At 36.7% G+C, this 26691-nt stretch overlaps 1 protein-coding gene across 1 annotated transcript; it reads right to left on the bottom strand.

The window, feature by feature from the left end:
- Positions 1-773: 773 nt before the first annotated feature.
- Positions 774-7611, bottom strand: LOC143632039 (E3 ubiquitin-protein ligase RGLG4-like). Its single transcript, XM_077100636.1, has 11 exons — positions 7345-7611; positions 3914-3998; positions 3127-3267; positions 2948-3061; positions 2768-2865; positions 2433-2512; positions 2079-2184; positions 1740-1867; positions 1457-1571; positions 1128-1184; positions 774-878 (listed from the first exon to the last, which is right to left on the bottom strand). The coding sequence occupies exons 1-11, from the start codon at positions 7588-7590 to the stop codon at positions 792-794; spliced, it is 1257 nt and encodes a 418-aa protein (XP_076956751.1). The 5' UTR covers positions 7591-7611; the 3' UTR covers positions 774-791.
- Between the last annotated feature and the right edge of the window lie 19080 nt (positions 7612-26691).

Here is a 26691-nt window from a genome sequence, read left to right as displayed (position 1 = left end):
AAGCTCATCAGGATTTAAGGGATCCCCTTAACTAAGCCCCAGTTGCGTAAATGCATTTACACATGTGTCACGGTTCCTATTCTGCATTCTCTTCTTGCTTGTAGCACTGCAGTTGTTAAATGAGTGATAAATTGTAACATAAAGCTGCTGCTACTAACCAAAGGTCCACGATAAATTGTAACCTATGAAATTGTCAGTACATGGGGGGTAGCAGCAGATTCATTGGATCCGCGCAACAATATGATAGTTTAACACTTTTAACTTATGAAATTGTCATTGGATCCGCACAACAATAACATGTTTGTTTCCATGGTGTCAAAGCTGGGAGAAATACATCTGCTTTGGCATCATGAAAATGAAACCTTGGTGTCTATATGATAGTGTGATACCTTTTTTTTATGAGAACGGTATGGCTTGAGGCTTGACTGTTCTAGTTTGCAAAGAATATATGTTTAGGAGTAAGCTCTCAGTTTTTTTCTTATATCACTATACAATGTATTGAAGTCAACATTCAGTCAACTAAATTATATACAACACACAAAAATATGAATTTATTTCCAAACAACAGAGCATGGAAGCTTCATACATGTAAATACACACGGTCTAACAAATATACATAAAACGCGACGACAGTCTTATCAACATTCCATTTTAAGATGATAAAATGGACATCAATGAAGTAACAAATCTAGAGTATTCCATATTGTTTGCATTTTTCCTTTAGATCCACCAGATTAATTTAAACAACTTACAAACTTACATTTAGTTTGACTAGTTTGTATATATGCATGTCACCCCGTATATAGCCTGATCCGGGAGGTGATTTGTCGGCGACATATGTGGCAAAGACTTAATCGTGATCCACATTCTTTACAAGCCTGTTGCATCATTTATATTAATAAATAACCGACAAATAAAACTACAATCAACAACTTTGTAACCAGGCATGCTTAGTTACTGATGATTATAGTGATAACAAAATGGTTTTTGTGCCACTTCAGATTAGTGGGCATTAGGCCACAACCTGAATTGTGACATTTTTTAACATTAACTTTTGTGGCAAGAAGTTTCTATATTATCTTGAGTGAAAACAGGAACAGAAACTTAGTAAGAGGTATGTGACTCACCATGTGTCCACATCCGAAGGCCATATCCTTTTCGTTTGTTAGACAGATTGGGCAAGTCTTCATTAAATCGGAAAAACAAAAAAGAGTCAAGTCTAATAAAACATATATATCTGGAAAAGTAATCTCTGAGGTCAAACTTATTAAATTCAAAAGGGAGTTGAGTTTTGTAACAAATTTAAAAAAAAGTTAAAAAAATTACCTAGTTAGAAAATGCTTCACAATATTAATGAGATATTATGGTTTTCTTTTTTCCTAACGTTTAGATAATTTCATATCATTTTTGAAGTAATAAGTATTTTGACCTTCAAAGTTGATGCAAGTACTAGAACCTTATTTTCATCATCTTGTGTTGGTGATTGGTCATTTACAGAAGAACTCTGAGTGCGGCTTCTTAGACGAGGAGGTCGCCGTGGAATTATTCTCTTTCCATTCCCAGTCATGCGCCTTATTTTGCCAATTGAAACATTAAAAGAATCACTCAAGATTAATCATATTTTCTGAAAGTGTATAAGAAATGAAGTATTCCTATAACTGTCATGTTTATCTTCTCGGTTCCGCCCCTATAAATATGAAAATAAGGAGTAAAAGCTAAATGCATAACAAATGGCATACCCAAGTAAGCCAAGTTCACCGACTGCCGTATATTGTATTGGAATCTCCATAAGAGCAGCGAGTGCGAAAGCTGCTTCTTTGTGACTTGGGCTTAGATCTTTGGACATGATACTAGTAAAATTAACAAACTGCAATTAACAAGGCCAACGTTACGTGAGTTTGTCGTTTGAGATCAAAACTACTAATATCATCTTCAAACTAATAAGAATGCCTCAACCTTCTAGAAAAATCCTAATAACAAAACCTCTATAAAGAAAAATGGGATTATCAAACTTCTACAACAATCTAAAAAACTTGAAAATGAAAAGAGTTTTACAAAAGTGAGGGATGAGTTTGTACCTGAAAGTTATCGAATCCACGAGTGGGAATCTTGTCATCGAACTTTCTCATGTCTTCCCATGGACCATCACCAACACCAACTAGAATGATTACTAGAGGATACAAACTGAAAAAGTTGAACTTTATGTTTTTAATGTTTGATTATGAAATAGGGTAACTAGAACATTAAAATAATAGTTTACAAATCTATTTCATAATTAAACATTAGAAATATATTGGAGGCTAATGAAAAGGAATCACTCAGCAAGTTGAACCATGATTCAGTCATATCCAGAAGTAAGAAAGTTAATTTAAAAGGAATGGACCAATGTTACTTTACACAAAGATAAAGTTGATTCTCATTTGAAGACATACCTTGCTTCAACTATTGAGCTAATTGTTTTCTGCTCTTGTAAGCTGAGTTCCCCATCACTTGTATTTACACTTCTTGTAACCTTCAATAAGAAGAACCTCCATCACTACAACATGCACAAAGTTGCATTTGCAGTAGAATATCACAGTGAAAAACTAAAACCGTAGTTGGCGGGGGGGGGGGGGGGGGTGGGGGATTAAAGGTTTGAGAATATAATATTTTCCTTAGGAAAAAATGGAATGGGGTGTACTTCATGTGGGAAACACACTTGCAATATGAGTGTTTTTATTTCACGAAAAAGTTAAGAGACACGGATAGTCATCCTTAATTTACCAACCTGGCCATCTGCTATAATAACTAGTATATGAAATTGGCCTCCACTTTTTTCTACTATATCTATGGCAGCATCCACAACCGGCGCGTATGATGTTGGCCCTTCAAACAAAAAGTTGTTTTATTAGTTCACTCTTCCTGTCTAGTCTGCTTTTCTTCAAGAACATAAACATATCAAATATACCGGCCAACTGTACGTTTGCAACAACCCTCTTATAGCAAGATAATACTTCTTCAAATCCATGACAAGGGGAACCATCATCATGAAAGCTAAACACTTCTTGATCATGTGTTGTTGCTAGGAAAATCATAAGCACAATTATATAACATTTCAAAATTGTGTTTATGGGCTGAAAAACCTACCATCACCAAATCCGAAACAAGGAATTAAATTGTCATCATCAAAAGGAGCAAGAGTTTCTCCAATAATCGATATGGCCTTCTCATACGGATTTGGAGAGTCTCCAATGGCATGAAGACTGCGATTATTGAACGAAACTTTACCTATCACAAACAAAACTCCGGCTTTAGATTTCTTAGCTCTAGTAAGTAGTAAACACACTAATTGTGGCAAAAAGGTAAAAATCATACATGTGCACATGGGATTCAGAAATATGCTTACATTTATGGTATATAATACAATTCATGTTCCATATCTGACTTCATATAACATTATCATTGACTGAAGACTTTTTAAGAAGAATGCAGACAAATGTAAGAAAACTTTCTTTTATGACCAACGCCAAACCCCTCTAAAGCCCAAACCTCCATTTATCCTAGTAGTTGCCCCATTTTTTGGCTTTTCCTAAATTATTGTAGTAGGATAATAGCTAGGAGGATTTGAAAGGCATTGTGGCATTAAGATTCCAAGGTTTAGCCAAGGCTTAGCTGCGTATTTGGTCTGGCATTGCTACCATGCATGACTTCAAGGAAGTATCAAACTATAGTAACATTTTTTTTATTGAAAAGCCTGGTCAAATGTACACTAATTTAAATTCTCCTTACTAGGATCCTTATAATAACATCCAACAATTACACTCTAAATCTAGAATCTAAAATCAAATAATTGGTAAAACGATTAGAAATAAATGCAAAAACTGCAACTGGAGCATGGAGCAAGCTTGCTAAATGTTTTATCACGATAACAAACCTGTCCATTCGTTACTCTTGGTGAAATCTATTCCAAGGATAAGGTTAGATGACTCCAACCCAGATTCTCTTAGTGCCTTTGTAACCTGCAAAACAGAAACCAAAACCAAAACCAAAACCAAAACCAAAACCATTTTATATCTCTTTATACATAATTTGCAACAAAAACTAGCAACTTTTCTGTGGCATTCACAGCACACGCGATGTGAATGCCAAAGGTAGCTCGATTATTGGTTGGGGATATGGATTTTAAACTAATACAGCCTCTTAAACTTCACATTTTATGTAACTGACTAATTGTACACCCTAATCAATCTCTACCAAAAAGAGAGATCGATATATAATAAGATTGATTTGCTAGTACACTCGATTATATACTAGATCCTTTACCTTTAACCTAACCATGTAAAATCATAACTTTATGAGTTACTTGCTTTATTTGATTCATGTTTCATAGAATCATGTATTTGTGTGATCATGATTATATATTATTGAATGAGTTATCCTAAGAGTTCCTAAGAACCATAGAGCTTCAATGATGCTCAAAATCACAATAGCCTTCATCGAGAGTGTCATACTCCACAACTCCAAACTCATATCAATGTTTTTTATGATGTATTCATTTGGTTTTAAGTATATCTAGATTACCCAAATAGCTTGATGACACAATAAAAACCAACATTTGAGGGTAGCACATTGGAACTTGTTATGAATATCATAGGGCCAGAGCATAAAGATAAACTAAACTTAATGTGGGAGAAGTGTTCACCCTCTGTGGATATCTTTCGGATAAGTTAAGTAGTTGGTATTCGATCCACTTGAAATTCACCTCCTAGATTAAATTGCGTTTAACAAGCATATATGTCATCTTCTAATTTACACAAATGAAGCTTTGGGTATTTTGTTTAGATATAAGTCATAGCACAACGGGTATGCACTCACAATGGTAGTTTAGATCCAAATATATAGTTGCAACCAGCTATAAATGTAAACTACTAAGGGTCACTTTAAATCATAGTGGTAGAGTGCATGGCCACTAGGAAACTATTTAAACAATATATATCGGTTAAAGAGATTCCTTGAAAAGTAAAACAAAATCACCAATAACATTTTTCTCTATTTCAGTGACCAGAGTGAAATTCATAATGTAAAACCAGAGCAGGGGAGACTACACGTTACACCACGATTTTGAATTAGAAGAAAGATTTCAAGTAATGACAATACTTAATAGCATGGCTATACATTTATACAAAACTTCTACCCCGAGCACACGCAATGAAACCGTAGACAATCAAGTGAAATCCAATCCACGAAATAATTTGATCTATGGATAGCATCATTGTGGTAAAGGTCATAATGCTAGAGGAATCATTACCGCAGGGCATAGAGGGGGAGGTCGACACAACAATGCACTTTCAATAAGTATTGGAAAAAGATGCTAAATAATTTCTTTCTTCCTTTACTTGTTGTTTGCTGACGTAAAATAATGTCTCATTCAATAGAAAATTATTGAATTTCAAATAATATATATTTATTCACACTATCAATAACTGAGCCGGATCTGGTGTATCATAACAGATTCACCATTTTGATGTTTAATATTAGAATGGAATTAATTAAGTTGAGGTTTCATTAAATTAATGATTTGATAAGTTATATGGTATGTTGTCCTTGAAAATGATCATTAGTATTAAGAATCTTGGAAATTATGATCTGAAAATGATCATTAGTTTTACTTGGTTGGCACAATTGAAGTGGTGTGCTCGCAATTGTTACACTTTTGTGGAATTCTATCCTCCGAGAACGCATTGTTGAATATCTTGATGCCATTGTAGTGCGATAGCGGAAATCCCATTAAGTAGCAAGCAATGGCGAAGTTTCATTAGGGCCACCCCTGCCAGGGGTGGCTCTGGCCCTCTGTTTTTTTGCGCACTAGTGTAAATATATTCGTTTTACGCCCGGAAATTTTATACGTAGTGTAAATTTACTCGTTTTCGCTCGACCTTCCTATTTTTTTCGCAGCAGTGTAAATGTATCTGTTTTTCGCCCGAAAGATTTATAAGTAGTGTAAATTTACTCGTTTTCGGCTGAAAATTTGAGCCGCCCCCCTCGTTTATGATTTTTTAATACAATTTGAGTTCGCCCTCCCTAGGCGCTCGAGTCCAAGCTTCACCACTGGTAGCAAGCATGTGTAAGAAGGTGCCTATGCAGAGTTCCCTAAGCTAGGGATCGGAGAACTAGAATTATGGGCTCGATCCCTTTGGGATTTTAACATAATCCGATATCTATAAACACGTACAACTCCTAAAATAGTTGTAAATCTAATTAACGATTATCCATAGAGATATAAACACGAATGACGTATATTTTTTACTTTAACCAAACCATGATCATGAACTGTATCATGTTGGTTAGCTAGCAGGAATCAAGAAGTAGGTTTTGTGTTCTCAAATGTTCCTAGATAACTTGTTGAAACGTGAATAATTTACTTTTAGATTAAAGTATATTGCTTGTACACAATATCAATAATCTGATAAGGAAGAAAGTTTCTATCAAAGATCGAGAAGTTCTTTTCTATGAAACGTGAATGAATTGGATGATTAAAATCAAACCAAGTGGTTTCTTTATATAGGTGTCGAACCATTACAAAGCCGTTACATAACCTTAGAAAATGCATCTTGTAGCAACTCTGTTGCTACAGAAGCTCTGAGATCCCACCAAAGTATTAAGATTCTATTGAATCTTATTTTCTACCTAGCTAATTAGCCAACGATAAACAAAGTTGCTACCGTATTAACTAAATTGCTACCGTAGAACAAAGTTGCTACCATCCTTTAGTAGTTGCCGATCTACATAAAGCGAGTTTCTACCTTTTAATAGCTACTTGCTACCTATTTCTATTAACTTTGAACATCATTTTCCATGTAACAGACGCCCCTAAGAGCCCGCAAGGGGCCAATCCCTTTACCATGGAATTTAAGCCATTAAGATTTTTTAGTACCAAAGCTACAATATTGGAAAAGTGTGTACTATGCACCTTCTTACTCAAATCAATATTTATTATATTTTTATAAGTAATAAGTAAACCCCAATTACACAAAAGAGCTTAATGACACTAATTAAGCATAAGTCCTAATTAAGCACTTACAATTCTTAATCAGTCTGTACCCAAAAGGAGAGTTATTAAGATGATTGAGGGTTAAGTCTTTTCTCATTTTTCTTGTTTTGGTTTATTCTTCTGTTGCGTGATTAGTTATCATTTCTTTCTTGCCATTATCCCTAACAAAGGTATACATGATCAAGAAACTCTTTCTTGTAGTTCCGACCTATTAGATCTAATTCATTTTTTTTCACAGTGGTTTAAGTGGTTATTATATAATCAAATATTACTTCAACTACGCATATAAAAGTTGTTAATGGAGGAGAATGAACCTGTTCAAGGGATGAATAGTTGTCTGGGATGTATCCATACTTGTTTGAGTAGCCAGGTTTTCTAGTCTTTGAAGAACCAAAACTTGGAACTTTCAGATTAAAAGATGTCGTTCCCGGTTGCGATGATAACCTGCTTACTGGTGTTTTATTCCTGGCACCACAAATCAAAGACAGAAGATTGCCCATAATCTCATTTTTGTGTAACTTCTTTCTACCAAAGCACCCCTCTCTACGGCCTTTTATCATTGATTGATTCTTTGCTACTTTCTTGGTAGCTTCGCAAAATCCATAGTGAATTTAATGTTTTACTTTTTCCATAAGTTATTCCATATTGTAGATGTTGGGTTCGTAGGCCTTGTTGGCCCGGTTTATTATATGAAGTCAAAAGAGGAGACGGGTGTGGGCGGTCGGGCCCAAGCCCGGCCCGGTTTAGATTTCTTGCATAATAATTTACTAACCCTAGTTCAGTCTCTATATAAACAACATTATGTACTTGTAATATTTGGTCACTCAATAAAGATATACTTAGTTGCCACCCGTGGACGTAGGTCAGTTTAGACCGAACCACGTTAAATTCTCGTGTTTGTTTACTGCTTTCGTGTGTGTGTTCAGTTTCGTGTGTGCGTTTAATCCTAACAAGTGGTATCTAGAGCTTAGGTTCAGATCACGCGAAGAACACGTTGAACCAGCCGAGTCGCCGCCAAACCATCCAGCCGCCGCCACCCTACTGCGCTAGGGTTCCGCCGCCGCTACGGTTTTCCGATTGTCGTTAGGGTATACGCCGCCGCTGTTTCGCCGCCGCTAAACCCAGCCCGACCAATCGCGACTAGGGTTCAGTCAAGCACCGCATCACCACCATAGTTGTGCTGCTTTCCGCCACCGATCGTTTGGTCACCGTTTATTCGTTTCCAGTTTGTTTGGCTGTATATGATTGACCATAAAGGAGGAAGTTATTATTTATTATTTCTTGAAGTTTGTTGTTCTTGAGGTTTGACGAAAGGAGCAAGAAATCAAGATTGTTATTTTAACTTCTTGGAGTTCATGCCAAAAGAGATTTTGACAGGGAAGAATTACTTGAGCAAAGCTTTGTTAAACTTTTTTTGTGGGCTAAAAACTTGGGCAGCTTAGCCCGGAAACATATTGGGTCGATATTTTTTGCGCGGTGTGAGCCAAGAAAGATTATATCAAGATCCTATTTCTGTTGAAGAATAGTCGTCAAATCAGAAGAAGCATTAAAGAAACCAAAACCAGTGCCAACCGCGTTTGTCAGGTTTTATCGTTTCAGTTTTTTGATTTTCAGTTCGTTATTCCGCTACATGTTTAAATAGGTTGATTTTTTAACAGAGTTCAGTAGAACAATCGTTAAGTTCAGGCTCGTGTTGCTGTGTCTGTCTCTGTTTTATCCAGTTTTTCGTTTTAGTCATTGCCATGGCAGAAGACGGAAAGTTTTCGATACAGAAGTTTGACGGACAGAAGTTCGGTTGGTGGAAGATGCAGATTGAGGCACTACTTTGTCAGAAAGACTTGGATGTAGTGTTTGAGGATGAAAAACCAGAAAAGTTGTCAGAAGCAGATTGGAAGAAGTTAGACAAGAAAGCTAGGGCTTGTATTACATTGTCGTTGTCGGAAGATGTGGCGTTTAACGTCATGAAAGAAACCACAGCCCGTGGTATGATGGACGCACTATCCAACATGTATGAGAAGCCTTCGGCAGCGAATAAAGTCTATCTTATCCGAGAGCTAGTGACAACAAGAATGAAAGAGGGTGGGTCAGTTACAACTCATATCAATAATCTTAATTCGATCTTGTCCCGCTTAGTGTCAGTTGACATTAAGTTTGATGATGAAGTTCAAGGCCTCTTGTTATTATCCTCTTTGCCCGACAGTTGGTCGCAAACAGTGACTGCAGTTTGTAGTTCGTCTACAAATATTACTTTCGATGGGATTCGAGATCTGATTCTGGGAGAAGATTCAAGACGCAGAAGTTCAGGTGAATCATCAGGCAATATGCTAGTCACAGAAGGTAGAGGCAGGAGAAAACAGCGAGGCAGTGGGAGCAGGAAGAGGAGTCAGTCTAAGACTCGTAAGGATATTGAATGTTGGGGTTGTAAAGAGAAAGGACACTTCAGGAATCAGTGTCCGAATGGTAAGAAAGAGGTGAACGTTACAGAAGACGACACAGATGACGGGGTCAGTAGTGATGAGGCTTTGGTTTGTAGTGTTGAGAGTAGCGTTGATGCTTGGGTGATGGATTCTGGTGCATCGTTTCATGCCACTCACTGTAGTGAAACGATGAAGAATCTTAAATTTGGGGATTTTGGAAAGGTTCGACTAGCGAATGATGATATTTTAGATGTTACGGGTATGGGAGACGTTGATTTGATAACTTCAGCCGGTACTTCTTGGACTTTGAAAGACGTGAGGGTTATTCCAAGTTTGAAGAAACGTTTGATATCAGTTGGGCAGTTGGATGACCAAGGGCACGATGTTAAGTTCGGGAATGGGCAGTGGAAAGTAGTCAAAGGGAATCTCGTGGTTGCTCGTGGCAAGAAAATGGGTTCGTTGTATATGGTCGATATGTCACCGAAAGGAGTGGATCCAGTTTTGGTGAAAGACAAAGTCCGGTTCACAGAATCTCGTGGGCAGAAGAAGGTTCGTTTTGCAAGTAACAAACCCAGAGCCAAAGTGAAGATTCAGGATGAACGAGCTAGGAAGGTTAAATCAGTTGGGGGACATCGTGACAGTGGGAGCACAGGTCGTGTTTCAGTTACAGTTCCAGGTCGACAGTGGATTAAGAAAACCAGTATTCCAGCTGTAAAAGTCTCTCCAGTGAATTACTTGCTGAATATGGAGAGTGTTTGTTCTCAGAGTATCTCGGGATCCGGTAGTTTGTTTCAGTGGGAGCCGGTAGGGACAGAGAACGGGTCAGGGGCAGTTTTAGCCGTGACTGACGTGTTGGAGCTCCGGGGAGCTTCAACGGGCCTTCAGGTTAATTGATGAGAAGGCGGTGGCAACTAGAAGAAGTTTAATGTTCAGATTACAGAAGTACAATCAGGAGTGCAGACGAGAGTACTCAAGGCCTCAGAGTGGGAGATTGTTGGGTTCGTAGGCCTTGTTGGCCCGGTTTATTATATGAAGTCAAAAGAGGAGACGGGTGTGGGCGGTCGGGCCCAAGCCCGGCCCGGTTTAGATTTCTTGCATAATAATTTACTAACCCTAGTTCAGTCTCTATATAAACAACATTATGTACTTGTAATATTTGGTCACTCAATAAAGATATACCTAGTTGCCACCCGTGGACGTAGGTCAGTTTAGACCGAACCACGTTAAATCCTCGTGTTCGTTTACTGCTTTCGTGTGTGTGTTCAGTTTCGTGTATGCGTTTAATCCTAACAGTAGATGGTCATTCATCACTTTAACTTTTTCTTTAGAGGAAGAATATTTTTATTTACAGTTGAGATTTAAACAACTAGCGTATGCACTCAGGAAGCATATATTCTGTTCTTGAACTTTAATTAAAGCCTTCTCACTTTGATTGCACCGAAATTTCCACCGTCTTTCCTATATGATAATGATGTTGATTATATCTAATCTCCTTTTTAGCCAGATAATTACAGGAAAATAGTAGACAAGTGGTCAAGAATATATTGTACTATGATGACATAAATATACTCCGAAGTTGGACAACAATACATAGGATACAGATGAAGGGGTTTCTTTTAATTTAAATCAATGCAATAAATTATGATTTTCACCCATGAGTGAGTAGGGGTGTTCATCGAATTGAATAACAAATTTTTAAGTTAATCGAATCGAATAATTTATTTTTTTTCTAGTATTCGTATTCATTTTAAAGTTGAATTATTCGATTCGAAATCGTATTCGTATTATAGGTCATATTCGAAATTCGAAGACCCGAATTCGAATGAATTTGATTTGATTTATGTTCACCAATGTCAAAAGATAGTCATAATTGTAAAACACAGGAATGTAAGTTTAAAGTAGCTACAATACCACATTATAATAAGCTCAAAATTAAAGTATTGATAAAATTAAGAAATATTATTATGGGCTATTGACACAAATTAACAAATTAAATATATAATAATATACTTTATAATTAAATTAGGATTTCAAATCGAATTGAATAAAAATCATGAATTCATAATCGATTACTATACTCGAATGCGAATCGAATCGAACTCGAATATTTTAAAACCGAATTCGAATCTTTATAATCGAATTCGAAACGAATTTCGAATGTTTAACGAATTTCGAATGTTTTGATTGGTTAGAAATAAACATGACCCCATACCCAGCCCCTAACACCCGTCATTGCCTTGGCGCTCGTACCACTTTGGCGCCCTTTTCTTTGGATGTAATGGTGATTGGCGTTGAATAGAGATTATTTGGCATGGCCATGTGACGCTCCCACACACATTGTTTGTGTTTGATTATATTTTTATTGTAAAATTTTGAATTTGGTTATTAAGTAAACTCTTGATAAAAGTAAAAAGAAAGATGATTTGAATAATCATATCAAGTAATATGTATTCATATTTGAAAATTGAAACTCAAATTATAACATCAGGAAAAAAGAAGAAAGAAAGGGAAAACTCAACTAGAGTTAGGCCATAAGGAGCCATCTCAATTTTCCATCCCAATTTATCTCAAATATCATATCAATGTCATATTAGTTTTTTTTCCCCATTTTTCTTGTATTTTCACACATTTTGTAGCATATAAGTGTCATCATATTTTGTCCCATTTTTTCATATTTAAATTTATTTTAATATACAAAATGGTAAATACTTTTAAGAAAAATTAATATTAAACAATATGTAAAAACAAAAATAAGTGATCAATGAATATAGGAATTAAATAACAATAAAAGTATAATTATTTATTTAAATGGTTCAACTTTTTTTTTGAACGACAAATTTCACAGTTAAGTTGACCGCAGCTTCCAAGTCGGAAGCCCCAACCGCCTCACTCGGGCCAAGACTATGTTGCTTAACCGGGCCCACGCTTGGCATCCGAGTTTGGCTAGGAGTTCCTCGAGAAGATTTCCAGCCACCTGCCACTTGACAGATGTTGTACCCTCCACAAGAGCAAGACCTCTGGAGTAAATACACTATAATAGAAAACTCGGGACGGCTTCCAGATTCGAACCTGAGACCTCAAGGAGGTTAGGTTCTTATCCTTCATCAGCCTGACCACTCCACCAAAGTGAAATGGTTATTTAAATGGTTCAACTACATAGTTAAAAATAATTAAAAAGTTAAAACACATTTAAAATACATAATTTATAAAGTTAAAAGCAAAATAATGTAGAGTAGGAGTAAGAATTTAATGTTAAGAAAAAGTATTAAAAGTAATAATGAATTGGATCCATTATGTGAAATCATATATATATATATTTGATTTAAAAGGATGGAAAGTTAAGAGAGTATAAATATGTGAATATATTTAATGAACTGGTAATATACATGTAGGGGGAGGTTAATGTATAAATGAAATTAACGTGTTAAACGTGAGAATCAGGTAGAGTAATTATATATACAAGTAGAGTAATTATGTAATTACATCATAGAGTAATTATCATAGAGTAATTACATAATAATTACTCTACTTGTATATATAATTACTCTACTTGATTCTCACGTTTAGCACGTTAATTACATTTGTATTTAATCCAAACCCTATATATATATATATAAGGCTAAATAATTCATTTTAAAAAAATAGTGAGTACATCACACAGTAATATCCGTGAGAAACCTTTGACTAATTATCACTTAATCCCGTGGAAACAAAATCCCCGAATCCGGAGGGCGCCAGGGCGGTGTCCCATTTTGTCACAACAGGCACCGACCTTTCACTGGCTTCACTCCGCGTGACTTTACATCAATTAAATATCAACACTTTATACCATATTTTATCTAATAAAAACTTAGGGCTGTTGTCACACCCCGATTTAGGGCCTAGGCGTGTGACCACAAGTTGGTACCTGTTTTGTAAATATATCAGAGTTATGGGTTAACTTTTAGCGGAAGACTTTAGGTTTGAATATAATATTAATTTACATTGAAAATTTACTCGGGAATTAAATACCCGAGCATTAGTTTACAAAAGATATGTTTCATATTACAAGGATTTTAGTGTATAAAAAACGGAGCCATCTTGTACGCGTTTCTATCTTCATTAAGACTACAATCTTTATTAATGCTACTTATGCTTAATTACCTGCAATGGGTTGGAAAATACGTCAGCTATATGCTGGTGAACACGTATGACTCTATAAAACATTTGAATGCCATTACAATACAAATATAGTTTTCTTTACAAGCTCAGCAGAAGCATTTCTACTTCTGGTCTATGTACCACTGCCCTACACACACAATTATTCCCGAGCCACGTAGCCCTTAATGGGAAACTAGTTATGACCATTAGCCCGCGGCCACGTAGCCTTTGAATGATTAGGCTGAACGGTTATGTTTGGATCCAGACACATGTGTATTCAGTCTGGGTTGATTTTATTCTCTAATTTGTATTATAGCGTTTTAGAGATCACATAATCTCATGTAAACATTGACTGACTCGTTAAGACAAACACCCATTCATCTTATCGAGTATAAATATGTTTTGACTGATTAAAAAGGTTAACGTATTCACCTGTACCGTCGGTGTTGGAAACTTTGACTGATTGATTGATTGTGAATGATATTTAACCTATACATAATAGGTTTGTATAAATACTTGAATGATGTTTTGATTAAGCTATGATTGCTAAGCTTAACCTTGAAATCGTTTATCTTTGATTGTGAATGAAAACACTTAGTTTTTATGTGACGTTTGATGTAGCATGCTTTGGATTAATAGGTTATAACACGTTGGTAAGTTTCTTCAGGTAAGTAAACGGGTCCCTACGTTGATTGGGATTTATAAGAATTACTTTTCCTTAGGAAAGAAACTTACTACTAATGATATCACCCTTACAGTTACTACATGCCCGTCAAAATATATCTTTGATTAACATTACTTTATTATGAAGTAACGTTTATAAAAACTCGTTTATCAATGTGAATTTTTGTAAAATACGATCAAGGTTAAAGGCCATAGCCTCGATTGATTGTCTAAGCTATAATTCAAATAACTTAAACATAACTCCTACCTCAGATTGGATACTTAGATTTATAATAAGAAAATGGCAGGATCTTGATCTACTCGATTGTACGATTTCTAACTTTATTATAACTTCATTTCTTGCACGAACTACGAGAAAATAGCACGTCGGCTTGTCACGACAAAGGGGCACGCCTTTCAAGGTTAAGTGTGTGAATGTGGAGGTGTGTTTGGGATGAGAAAGCCTCATACCCGTCTCCCCCTTTTATAGGCGAGTTTTGGACCCCGTCGCGATACGCGATGGGTTCCTGGTGACCCGTCGCGTATCGCGGCGCCACAATTTACGCCGCCTTACCAGCTCGTGCCACGTGTTGACACGTGGTTGGGCACGTGTCCAATGACTTAGCCTGGTCATCGCGCTACGCGATGATCCTTTGGTTTGAGCCATCGCGTATCGCTACACCGCCCAAACCTGGGTTTATGTGCAAGTCTGTCGTGCTACGCGATGGACCTTATGCTTGCCCCATCGCGTATCACGATGGATAAAGATTTCAGATTTTTACATTTTTGGTCCCTGTACTTTTTAAGTTAGTATTTTGGGGCTTAATTTTATAGGGTAAAAGACGCGGTGTTACATCCTCCCCACATTTTGAATAATCTCGTCCTCGAGATTTATTGGAATCGATAGGGATACGTTTTCTTCATTTCTGACTCGTCTTGAATCCCATTTGACTTTCACAAGCTTGAGTCGTTTGTGCTTGAGAAACTTGATCATGCTATCTTCTATTTGAATCGGTTGTTCCACAAACTTAAGATTCTCGTTGATTTTAGCATCTTTTAATGGCATAGCAAGAGTTTCGTCAGCTAAACACTTGCGTAGATTATTGGATACGTGAAACACGTCGTGAATGCCTTTCATTTCATCAGGTAACTCTAATTGGTAAGCAACTGGTCCGATTTTATCAAGTATTTTAAATGTTCCTACAAAGCGTGGACTTAGTTTTCCCTTCTTTCCGAATCTTACTACACATCTCCAAGGCGATACTTTCAATAATACTCTATCGCCTTCTTTAAACTCCAAAGGCTTGCGACGAACGTTCGCATAGCTCTTTTGTCTATCTCTTGCTGCCTTCAATTGTTCACGGATTTGTATAACTTGATCAGTGGTTCTTTGAACAATTTCCGGTTCTGACAACTGACTATCACCTGTTTCTGACCAACATACAGGTGTTCTACACTTACGATCATACAATGCCTCGAAACGGTGCCATTTGGATACTCGTATGATAACTGTTGTTGTACGAGAATTCTATTAGAGCGAGATGGGTATCCCAACTTCGTCCTAAATCGATAACACAGGCACGAAGCATATCTTCTAAGGTTTGAATTGTACGTTCACTTTGGCCATCAGTTTGGGGATGGTATGCAGTACTTAAGTTTAATCGAGTCCCCATTGCCTTTTGAAAACTTGACCAAAATTTTGAAGTAAAACGACTATCTTTATCCGAAATGATGGATAGCGGCACACCATGTAAGGATACTATGTTTTCGACATATAAGTGTGCTAACTTATCCATACTAAACGTTTCTTGTATCGGAATAAAAGGGGCAGACTTGGTAAGTCTGTCTATAATAACCCAGATCGCATCATTTTGGCGAGAAGTTTTAGGTAACTTCATGATGAAATCCATAGTTATCATGTCCCATTTCCATATCGGGATTTCCAGTTGTTGCAGTAATCCTAACGGCTTTTGATGTTCAGCTTTCACTTTAGAACATGTCAGGCATTTAGCTACATACAATGCAATATCTTTCTTCATATCGATCCACCAGTAATCATCTTTTAGATTGTGATACATCTTGTCACTTCCCAGATGCATCATATATTTTGACTTGTGTGCTTCTTCTAGAATCTTATCTCTTAAACTCCCAACCATTGGTACCCAAATTCTTGTACCAAGTCTTAGTATTTCATCACTTCCTTTGACTAATTGATCGATTGTACCATTCTCTTTTTCAGCTTTAATGTTTCCTTCTTCCAGTGCCAACTTCTGAGCTTCTTTGATTTGACTAGCTAAATCAACTTTAAGTTCCAATCTAAGAGCTCGAACTCTCTTTGGTTTTTCATGTTCTTTTCTACTTAAGGCGTCAGCCACAGCATTCGCCTTTCCTTCATGATATATGATCTCACAGTCGTAATCATTAAGCGTTTCCATCCAACACCTTTGCCTCATATTCAATTCTTTTTGATCGAATATGTGCTTTAAACTTTTGTGATCAGTGTATACAATGAACTTAACACCATACAAGTAATGTCGCCATAATTTCAATGCGAAGATTATAGTGACTAAATCAAGGTCGTGTGTGGTGTAATTATTTTCATGAACCTTTAACTGTCTCGAAGCATAAGAAATTACTTTCTTTCCTTGCATCAAAACACATCCCATTCCCGTGTGCGAAGCATCATAGTAAATGATAAAGTTTTCTAGTCCTTCTAGCAAGGCCAGAATAGGTGCATCGGTTAACTTTTGTTTGAGTGTTTCAAATGCTTCCCCTTGCTTCGGTCCCCATTCAAATTTAATTGCCTTTCTCGTGAGTGAAGTTAATGGAACGGTTTTTTGGGAGAAGTTTTAAATAAACCTTCGGTAATAACCGGCTAAGCCTAGGAAACTTCTGACTTGAGTCGGTGTTTTGGGTTTCTCCCACTTGGTAATGGCTTCTATCTTTGATGGGTCTACTTGAATACCCTTTTCATTTATAACATGACCAAGAAATTGAACTTCGGATAACCAAAATTCACATTTGGAGAATTTGGCGTACAATTTCTCGTTTGTTAAGGTTTCAAGTATGATTTTGAGATGAACTTGATGATCGTCTTTGGATTTTGAATAAACAAGAATTTCATCAATGAAAACGATAACCAACTTGTCTAAGTATGGTTTGCAAATTCGATTCATCATGTCCATAAAAGCTGCTGGAGCATTAGTGAGTCCGAAAGGCATCACGGTGAACTCATAATGTCCATATTGGGTTCTAAAGGCTGTCTTTGGTATATCTTCTTCTTGTACTTTCAACTGATGGTAACCCGATCTAAGATCAATCATTGAAAAACAACTTGTTCCTTGAAGCTAGTCGAACAAATCATCGATTCTTGGAAGTGGATACTTGTTCTTGATCGTGACCTTATTTAGTTCTCTATAATCTATACACATTCTCATCGATCCGTCCTTCTTCTTTACGAACAGAATTGGAGCTCCCCATGGTGACGAACTCGGTCATATAAACCCTTTTTCCAAAAGCTCATCTAACTACTTCTTCAATTCTTTCATTTATGTGGGTGCTAGTCTATAAGGAGACTTAGCTATTGGTGAAGTTCCTGGCATGAGGTCGATTCTAAACTCTACCTCTCTATCTGGCAGGGCTCCTGGTAACTCGTCAGGAAATACATCTTGAAATTCAGACACGATTGGCATCTCCTCCATCTTATTGGGTTCAGGTTCTTTTGTTACATAGGCCATGAATGCAAGGAATCCCTTACCTAAGCAACTACTTGCTTTTATCTTAGAAATGATTCCTACCCTTCCTGCTTCTTTGTCTCCGGTGATACGAATGGTTTTATTGTTAGACGTTCGAATGTCAATTGCCTTATCATTACATAAGATACGGGCTTGACTAGATGATAACCAGTCCATATCTAAAACTACATCAAAACCTGCTAATGTCATGGGTAACAATCGTACAGGTATGACGTGATCGGCTAATGAAATTGTGGCATTATTTAAGGCTTCGGTTATTCTACTTATATTTCCATCAGCAGTCTCGAATTCATAATGTTTATCTAGTTTAACTAAGGGTTCATTCAATAGACTACAAAACTTATAATCTATGAAACTTTGATTTGCACCGGAATCAAATAAAACGACAAAATGGCAAAACACGTCTTTTATGTTTACATGATTTTTCAATGTACGTCCTTTAGCGAAACAAATGCTAGAAAACATCCTTTACGTTTAAGTTTCATAACAGTTTAGGTCCTTTGGTATAACTGTCGTTAGATTTTTTGGTTAAATCCAGTCATGTCAAGGCTCATGTGGGTATTTTGGACTTTTACTTTTCAGGGACTATTATCGTAATTAACCCAAACCATCATCCCTCTTTACTAAATTATATTTTTATTTGTCCAGACCTTCACCATTGTGAGGCCACCACCACCGCCACCATGTTCCCATCACTTGTCAATACCTACTACCGCAACACGCCCTGACCATCGCCTGTCACCACCATCTCGACTGACCTCCATCTTTGTATATAAATCTGACCACCACCATAATTTCAAATCAAGAAACAAATTAGATCTAGTTTCGATTTAGTCCAGATCTAGCTTCAACTTCGTTTCTGATTTCTGGTCCAGATCTCGGTGGTAACATAATATTAGGTCTATGTCTAGCTTTCCTATTTTCAGTCACGGAGGCAGAGGTGGCGGTGGTTGTTAGGTCACTAACCCTCGTTTTTCCGATTTGGTTTTTCCGGTGAAACTCGGGCTTTCCCGATTTGGTTTTCCAAGGTGTCCTTCCATAGGTGGAGGCGAAGAAGACGAGGATGTGAGTGATGAAGTGAAGGTTAGGGTTTTCCTCTGCCGTCCTAAACGAAGCTTGACTTTTTTGTACACCAAATTTGGGGGTTGAATTGGGTACATACATAAACGATATGGATTCGGAGCTTGTTTTTAGTTTTGAGAAATTGTGAGTAAGTGAGTGGGTTGGTAAATTTGGCTTGAAGAATACGAAGGGGATGGTGGTGGAGGCGGCAGGTGGTGGGTGGAGGCGCTAGGCAATAGGTGATGATGGGTGGTGGTTTAGGTTTTTAGAGAGAGAAAGAAGATGGAGATATGTGGTAATGGTGGATGGTAGTTTATCTTTAATTTATTAAATATAAAAAAATATTTTATCTTTTTTTCTAATTATTAAATTTGTAAAATTACAAAACTACCCTCATGTGCTTTGCACATGACTGGTTTTAACGAGAAAACTTAACTGAGTTAGGGCCAAAGGACATACCGTGATAAGATTTTCAATCAAAAAGGATGTTTTCTGGCATTTGTTTCACTAAAGGACATCAATTGAAAAATCATGTAAACATAAAGAATGTGTTTTGCCATTTTGTCCAAATAAAACCCTAGCATAAACATTATTTATAGGAAACGTACCGGTGATCACGTCCGGTATATCGGCTGCCTTCTGAGTGTCTAGCATAAAGACACGAGCGTTTCCTTTCTTGGCATCGGTCTTGTGTAACACCGTGTATTTTACTCTGTAAGTTTGAAACCAAATTATACCAACTTACATAAGTATAGGGACCAAAAATATAAATTCTGAAAACTTCACCCATCGCGGTACGCGACGGGGTAACTATAAGCCCATCGCGTAGCGCGATGGCCTTGCTGAGTCAGTGGACACGTGTCCAACCACGTGTCAACACGTGGCACGATATGACAGGCCACGTGTCACAAGCTGGTAAGGCGGCGTCAAATTGTGGCGCCGCGGTACGCGACGGGGTAAAGGAACCCATCGCGTACCGCGATGGGGTCCAGAACCAGCCTATAAAAGGGGGTTACGGGTATTGAACCATTTCATCCCAAACACACCTCCATTTACATACATTTAACCTCGAAAGGCGTGCCACATTGCCGTACCAAGCCGACGTGCCATTTTCTCGTAGTTCGTGCAAGGAACGAAGTTATAATCAAGCTAGCAATCGTATAATCGAGTAGATCAAGATCCTGCCTTTTTCTTATTATCAATCTAAGTATCCAATCTAAGGTAGGAGTTATGTTTAAGTTATTTGAATTATAGCTTAGACGATCAATCAAGGCTATGGCCTTTAACCTTGAAAGGTTTTATAAACATTCATAAACGAGTTTTCTTAAACGTTACTTCAAAACTAAGTGATGTTAATCAAAGATATATTTTGATGGGCATGTAGTAACTGTAAGGATGATATCATTAGTAGTAAGTTTCTTTCCTAAGGAAAAGTAATTCGTATAAATCCCAATCAACCGAGGGACCCGTTTACTTACCTGGAGAAACTTACCAACATGTTATAACCTATAAGCCAAAGCATGCTACATCAAACGTCACATAAAATCTAAGTGTTTTCAATCACAATCAAAGATAAACGATTTCAAGGTTAAGCTTAGCAATCATAGCTTAATCAAAACATCATTAAAGTATTCATACAAACCTATTATGTATAGGTTAATATCATTCACAATCAATCAATCAATCAGTCAAGGTTTTCAACACCGACGGTACAGGTGAATACGTTACCCTTTTCAATCAGTCAAAAACATATTTATACTCAATGAGACGAATGGGTGTTTGTCTTAACGAGTCAATCAATGTCTACATGAGATCATGTGATCTCTAAAACGTTATAATACAAAGTAGAGAATAAAATCAACTCAGACCGAATACGCATGTGTCTGGATCCAAACATAACTGTTAAAGCACAATCAATCAATCAAAGGCAAAGAAGCCGCGGCTGCAACGGTCATGACTAGTTCTCAGTTCAGGGCCGTGTGGCTCGGGGAATACCATTATGTGTGTAGGGCAGTGGTACATATACCAGAAGTAGTAATGCTTCCGCTGAGATTGTCAAGAAAACTATGTTTGTATTGTAATCGTCGTTCAAAATGTTTTATTGAGTCATACGTGTTCACCAGCATATAGCTGATGTATTTTTCCAACCCATTGCAGGCAATTAAGCATAAGTAGCATTAACAAGGATTGGAGTCTGAATGAAGATAGAAACGCGTACAAGATGGCTCCGTTTTTTGATAACTAAAAATCCTTGTAATATGAAACGTATCTTTTGTAAACTAATACTCGGGTATTTAATTCTCGAGTAAATTTTCAATGTAAATTAATATTATATTCAAACCTAAAGTCTTCCGCTAAAATTAACCCATAAACTCTGATATATTTACAAAACAGGTACCAACTTGTGGTCACACGCCTAGGCCCTAAGTCGGGGTGTGACATGTTGGTATTAGAGCCATCGGTTTCAGCGAATTAGGTATTTAAACATTAGTACCTAAGCTTTAACCTTAAAGTTATTATTATTATTCTTAGGGATAAGTTAGGATTGGTAAAACTTCCTATCCCTAAATTTAACTAAAAGTGCAGATGTTTTACACTAATTATCTTGGTCATAGACGCCGAGTAGCAATCCGATCAAAACCGACAATCAACTACGAACCATCCGATATGGAGAGTAGTAATAGTTATTACACTAGCTTTTTCAATCACAATCAACCGATCATTCCGACGTTACCATATGGGAGCCAACCCGTGTATCTCCCAGGAAGTCAGCAATGCCCAATCGAAATCTCCGACAACACTGCTGACAATAATCCTCAGTACTACCCATATGACATTCCCACGTATCATTCTTCCAAGGAACAGGAAGTACAGAGTAAGATCACACAGGAGACTGAATCAGAATCATCAAGCTGGATGAATTGTCATTCTGATCAAAGGATATGGCAATTTGGATCAACACCATTAGGTTATCAATACCAAATTCCACCTACCCCTGCAGAACCAAGTCGTAAGCCAAAGATGAGGGTCATCTTACCATACAAAAAGAGACCAGTTCAATCACCAATCAAGAATCCTTATGAATCGGAGGAAGAACCCGAGGAAGAGGAAGATCCAAAGGAAGAAAATGAGGAGATCGAGAATCCTTGTTTTCCTCCTTATAATGGACCAAGACCTTCAATATCACAACAAGATAATGAATCCGCGAGGAAGCAAATCTCATCGAGGAATTTTACACCACCAATATCCCCGATGAAGAAATGCACACATATTTTGCCAACCCGCATCTCTATCCACAGGAGAATGCTTATCTCTTCCCAGCTGCATCCGCACCAACGGGATATCCTAACCCGCCAAATTCAATGATGGATTAGCTAAGGAATGAGAAAGTGGACAAAAAGAGAATGGGAAAGAAAATTGTTAAGAAATGTGACAAGATGAAGAATCTTGTTAAAAACTGGATTAAGGATTAGAAATCGTTGTACTGTGTATATTGCTATGTTTCCTTGTAAAATAAATAATGTAATATAAAGAAAGTTTGTCCTTTCTCTAAATCTTGTTTTATTCATGTAACAGCATGTCTAAATCTAATCAAGAAATAAATAATGAAAAGAACGTTGAAGAAAACATAATCAACGATAAAGAAAAGACTGTAGCAGCAAATATTCAAGCGATACCAAAAGACTACGTGCTCCGTATTCGCGATTTAATCAAAGAAGCTGTAACTCTACTTTATGAGTTAATGAAAAATGATCCGAGTCGAACCGCCTCACATTCTAGTAAGAGGGCGAGTCAAAGAAAAAGCGAATCTGCTACTTCAAAAAGAGAATCAAAGAAAGAATCTAAGAAAGAATCGGAAAAGAAAGAAAGTAAGAAAAAGGAGAAAAAGAAAGAAGCGAGTGATGAAAGCTCGACTGCTGAGAACGACCTCCGTGATAAAACCAAGAAGTTAAAGATACACGAAGGTTGTGATTTCAAGGTGTTCAAAGTTTATAACCCCAAAGAGTTCCATGGGGATAAGGGAGCGATACACACCCTCCGATGGTTGGAGGATATGGAATCGATTGTGCTGATCAGCAAGTGTACGGAAAGTGAGAAGGTGCAATATACCTCCCAGATGTTCAAGGGGAAGGCATTAGAATGGTGGAATACCCAGATTGGAATCAAGGGTAGAGAAAGCTTATACAATCTGGACTGGGCAACATTCAAAGCCTTGATAGTAAAAACGTTTTGCCCAATTAACGAAATGGATCAGATTCAGACTAAACTCTGGAATCACAAAGTTGTGGGAACCAATCTCAAGGAATATAACACCAAGTTTCTTGAGTATTGTAGAATCGTACCTCACTTGGTCACTCCTGAAATCAATAAAGTGACGCGCTATATTTACGGGTTGCCAATGGAAAGCCGTGACTTAGTCCGTTCACATATGCCGTCTACGACAGAACCTGCCATGGAGTTGGCCGGGGATTTGATAGATGGAATGATAAGGAATAAGGATGAAAAGAAGAAGGATGATGGAAAAACAAGTGTGGGTGGAAATATGAAGAAACCAGAAAAGAAAATAGAAGGGGGATTTGTGTATAGTCGCCCCATTTGCAAGTCATGTGGTAGGAGACATTTCAGTAGATGCCTTCGACCAACCAACATCGTTGTATGTGGATTTTGCAAAAAACAGAGTCTTTCGGAAACAGATTGTAGGAAAAAGACAGGAGTATGTTTTGAGTGTGGCGCGAAGGGACACTATAGTACTGAGTGCCCAAAGAAGAAGCCAATGACAAATACAGCAGGAGCAAGTGGCAGCGGTGCCAAGAAGGGAAACGCTCGTGTCTTTATGTTAGACACCCAAAAGGCAGCAGATATACCGGACGTGATCACCGGTACGTTTCCTATAATAATGTTTATGCTAGAGTATTATTTGACTCGGGTGCAAACCAAAGTTTTATAGATTATAAATTTTGTAGTCTATTAAATGAGCCCTTAGTTAAATTAGTTAAACATTATGAAGTCGAGACTGCTGATGGTAATATAAGTAGAAAAACCGAAGCCTTAAATAATGCCACAATTTCTTTAGCCGATCACGTCATACCTGTACGATTGTTACCCATTACATTGGCAGGTTTTGATGTAGTTTTAGGTATGGACTGGTTATCATCTAATCAAGCCCGTATCTTATGTAACGATAAGGCTATTGACATCCGAACGCCTAACAATAAAACCATTCGTATCACTGGAGACAAAGAAGGAGGAAAGGTAGGAATCATTTCCAAGATTAAAGAAAGTCATTGCATAGGTAAGGGATGCCTTGCATCAATGGCCTATGCAACAAAGGAACCTGAACCCAAGAAGATGGAGGAAGTGCCAATCGTGTCCGAATTTCAAGATGTATTTCCTGATGAGTTACCAGGAGCCCCGCCAGATAGAGAAGTAGAGTTTAGAATCGACCTTATACCGGGAACCTCACCAATAGCTAAATCTCCTTATCGTCTAGCACCTACGGAAATGAAAGAACTAAAGAAGCAGTTAGATGAGCTTTTGGAGAAAGGATTTATACGACCGAGTTCGTCACCGTGGGGAGCTCCAATTTTGTTCGTAAAGAAGAAGGACGAATCAATGAGAATGTGTATAGATTATAGAGAGCTCAATAATGTCACACCCCGAAAATCTTATCTTAGCAACGGAAGACTTAACTAAGTTAATTTCGGGTTATGACAGATGCCGATAGCCAAATCACGAAACAGAACGCTTAAATATATAAAAAGGCTTGTTTATTCATCAGAGTGCACATATCATATTTTACATAAAGTATTATTATTACAAGCCTACAGTTCCACATCATTAAAACACACGCGTTCTCGGTTCCATCCCATTCAGCCCTCGCGATGCCTTCATATTTCTCATTTACCTGAAAAGTGTGTTAAAATAATTTTGTCAACACGAATGTTGGTGAGTTTCTCAATTTAAAACCGGGATGTAACAGTTCTCGACTTTTACACCCATTTATTAATCATTCTTATCAATGATAATTTTAATTATTCACCATTCCTTTCAATGGGAATTTAATTTCCACTTTTCCAAACTTAGTTATATATTTCTTAAACAAAACGTTTTAGTTGTAAACGAGCAAAGAGTACAAGACATGTATGACTATCATTATAATAAACTCGAAACATACCAAAATCAAAATATTCTCACCTTTTCAACCAGAGCGACTGGAAGAGTGGGGGGCGTCGCCCCGATAGATCTACCAATATTTTTAGGCCCTTTCCCTCTAGGTTAACGGTTTTTCCTTTCATAATGACTCATCCCATTTAACACAATTTGTAAAATATATAGCCTTTTTCTTTACATACTTTTCCCCCAAAAACATTTATAAATCATTAAAATATTTAAAGTGGGGATTTATGAGAAAACTCACTGTTCGGTAGATGATCAGTTAATCCAACTCGAATCGTGTCCTAATTATATAGCACACAATTAATAATTTATTCATATTTTAAGTTATTTCTTCAACTTAAAATATTTCACACATCTTATTTCTTAAAAATGTTATTCTTTTGTTCGCATGTTTATTTTTGTTTTTAACGACACATTGGCGATTCCGTCCAAGTCCAATTCCTATATGATCATTCAACACACACATGGTCTCTAAACTTATAAATTTAACCCAAGTAGCAACTAGCACAATTTTATGCATAAATATTCTATTTAGCAAATAAACAAGTAATAATATATTATTATATTATTTAATATTGTTTAATATTACAGAATAATATTAAGTTTTATAATTTTATATTTTAGTTGCTGGAATATTTAAGATTTTATATACTTATACTTATCACATTTATAAAATCGTTTTCCGGTTCGGTCGGTTTTATGTTAATCGGTGAACCGGTTATCTTTTTCTCATAAAATTGAGTTCTTAACTATTTTCAAATACTTTAAGTGTGAGAATACACACGTTTTATAAGTTATTTTATTAAATTAGTTAATTTCTTATTTTTTTGTATAAATTTCACAAAACTAGCAATTTTGACGTTTTCGGGTCGGTTTTGTCGCGACACGAACCGTCAAAGATCAAGTTATTCCATCTTGACCTTTATATATACATTTTCTTATGTAAGGTATATATATTATATGGGGTTACGGGCTGTTTTAAAACAGTTCCCAAAACCGTTGTCGGTTCGCGTTAAAAATCGCATTTATCGATCGTTAAAGCTACCGACAAGCAATTTAAGTCATATTAAACATGTCAAACACTTTGTACACTCAATACACATATTTACAATATATAATTTGACTAAATTTTTAGATTTAAACACTTAAAACAAAACACAAATCTTTTAGAAATTTGCAAGTCTAATATGCACAAGTCCTAACTTACTAGTTTAAGCAATATATGGACATGTTATTTTCACTAAGTCTAGCATGAATATAATACCCTAAATTTCCAGATTTTAAGTCACATTATATCATGTCCCTTTCAACTTATTTTATGCCAAAATTTAGCTTTTAACATATTCCTCTCTTTTATACTAAAATCCAATATAGAACATGCATATTTTTTCAATCATGGGGTGTTATATTATTCTTATTTTCTTAATCATTTAATCAATCATTTTCC

This window comes from Bidens hawaiensis, unplaced genomic scaffold (genome assembly GCF_021521415.1).
Source record: "Bidens hawaiensis isolate Kalapana, Puna unplaced genomic scaffold, B.hawaiensis_p1.1 tig00006359_1, whole genome shotgun sequence".
NCBI lineage: Eukaryota > Viridiplantae > Streptophyta > Magnoliopsida > Asterales > Asteraceae > Bidens > Bidens hawaiensis.
The sequence above is the reverse complement of the archived record's forward strand: the minus strand, read 5'-3'. Positions and strand labels throughout refer to the sequence as shown.

Excerpts from the sequence above, each read along its gene's own strand:
- LOC143632039 (XM_077100636.1), bottom strand. The coding sequence starts at position 7,590 with ATGATAAAAGGCCGTAGAGAGGGGTGCTTTGGTAGAAAGAAGTTACAC. Across the intron at positions 3,062-3,126 it reads TTGTTTCGGATTTGGTGATG|CAACAACACATGATCAAGAA; the intron begins GTAGGTTTTTCA and ends TGATTTTCCTAG. Across the intron at positions 2,513-2,767 it reads TTATTATAGCAGATGGCCAG|GTTACAAGAAGTGTAAATAC; the intron begins GTTGGTAAATTA and ends TTCTTATTGAAG.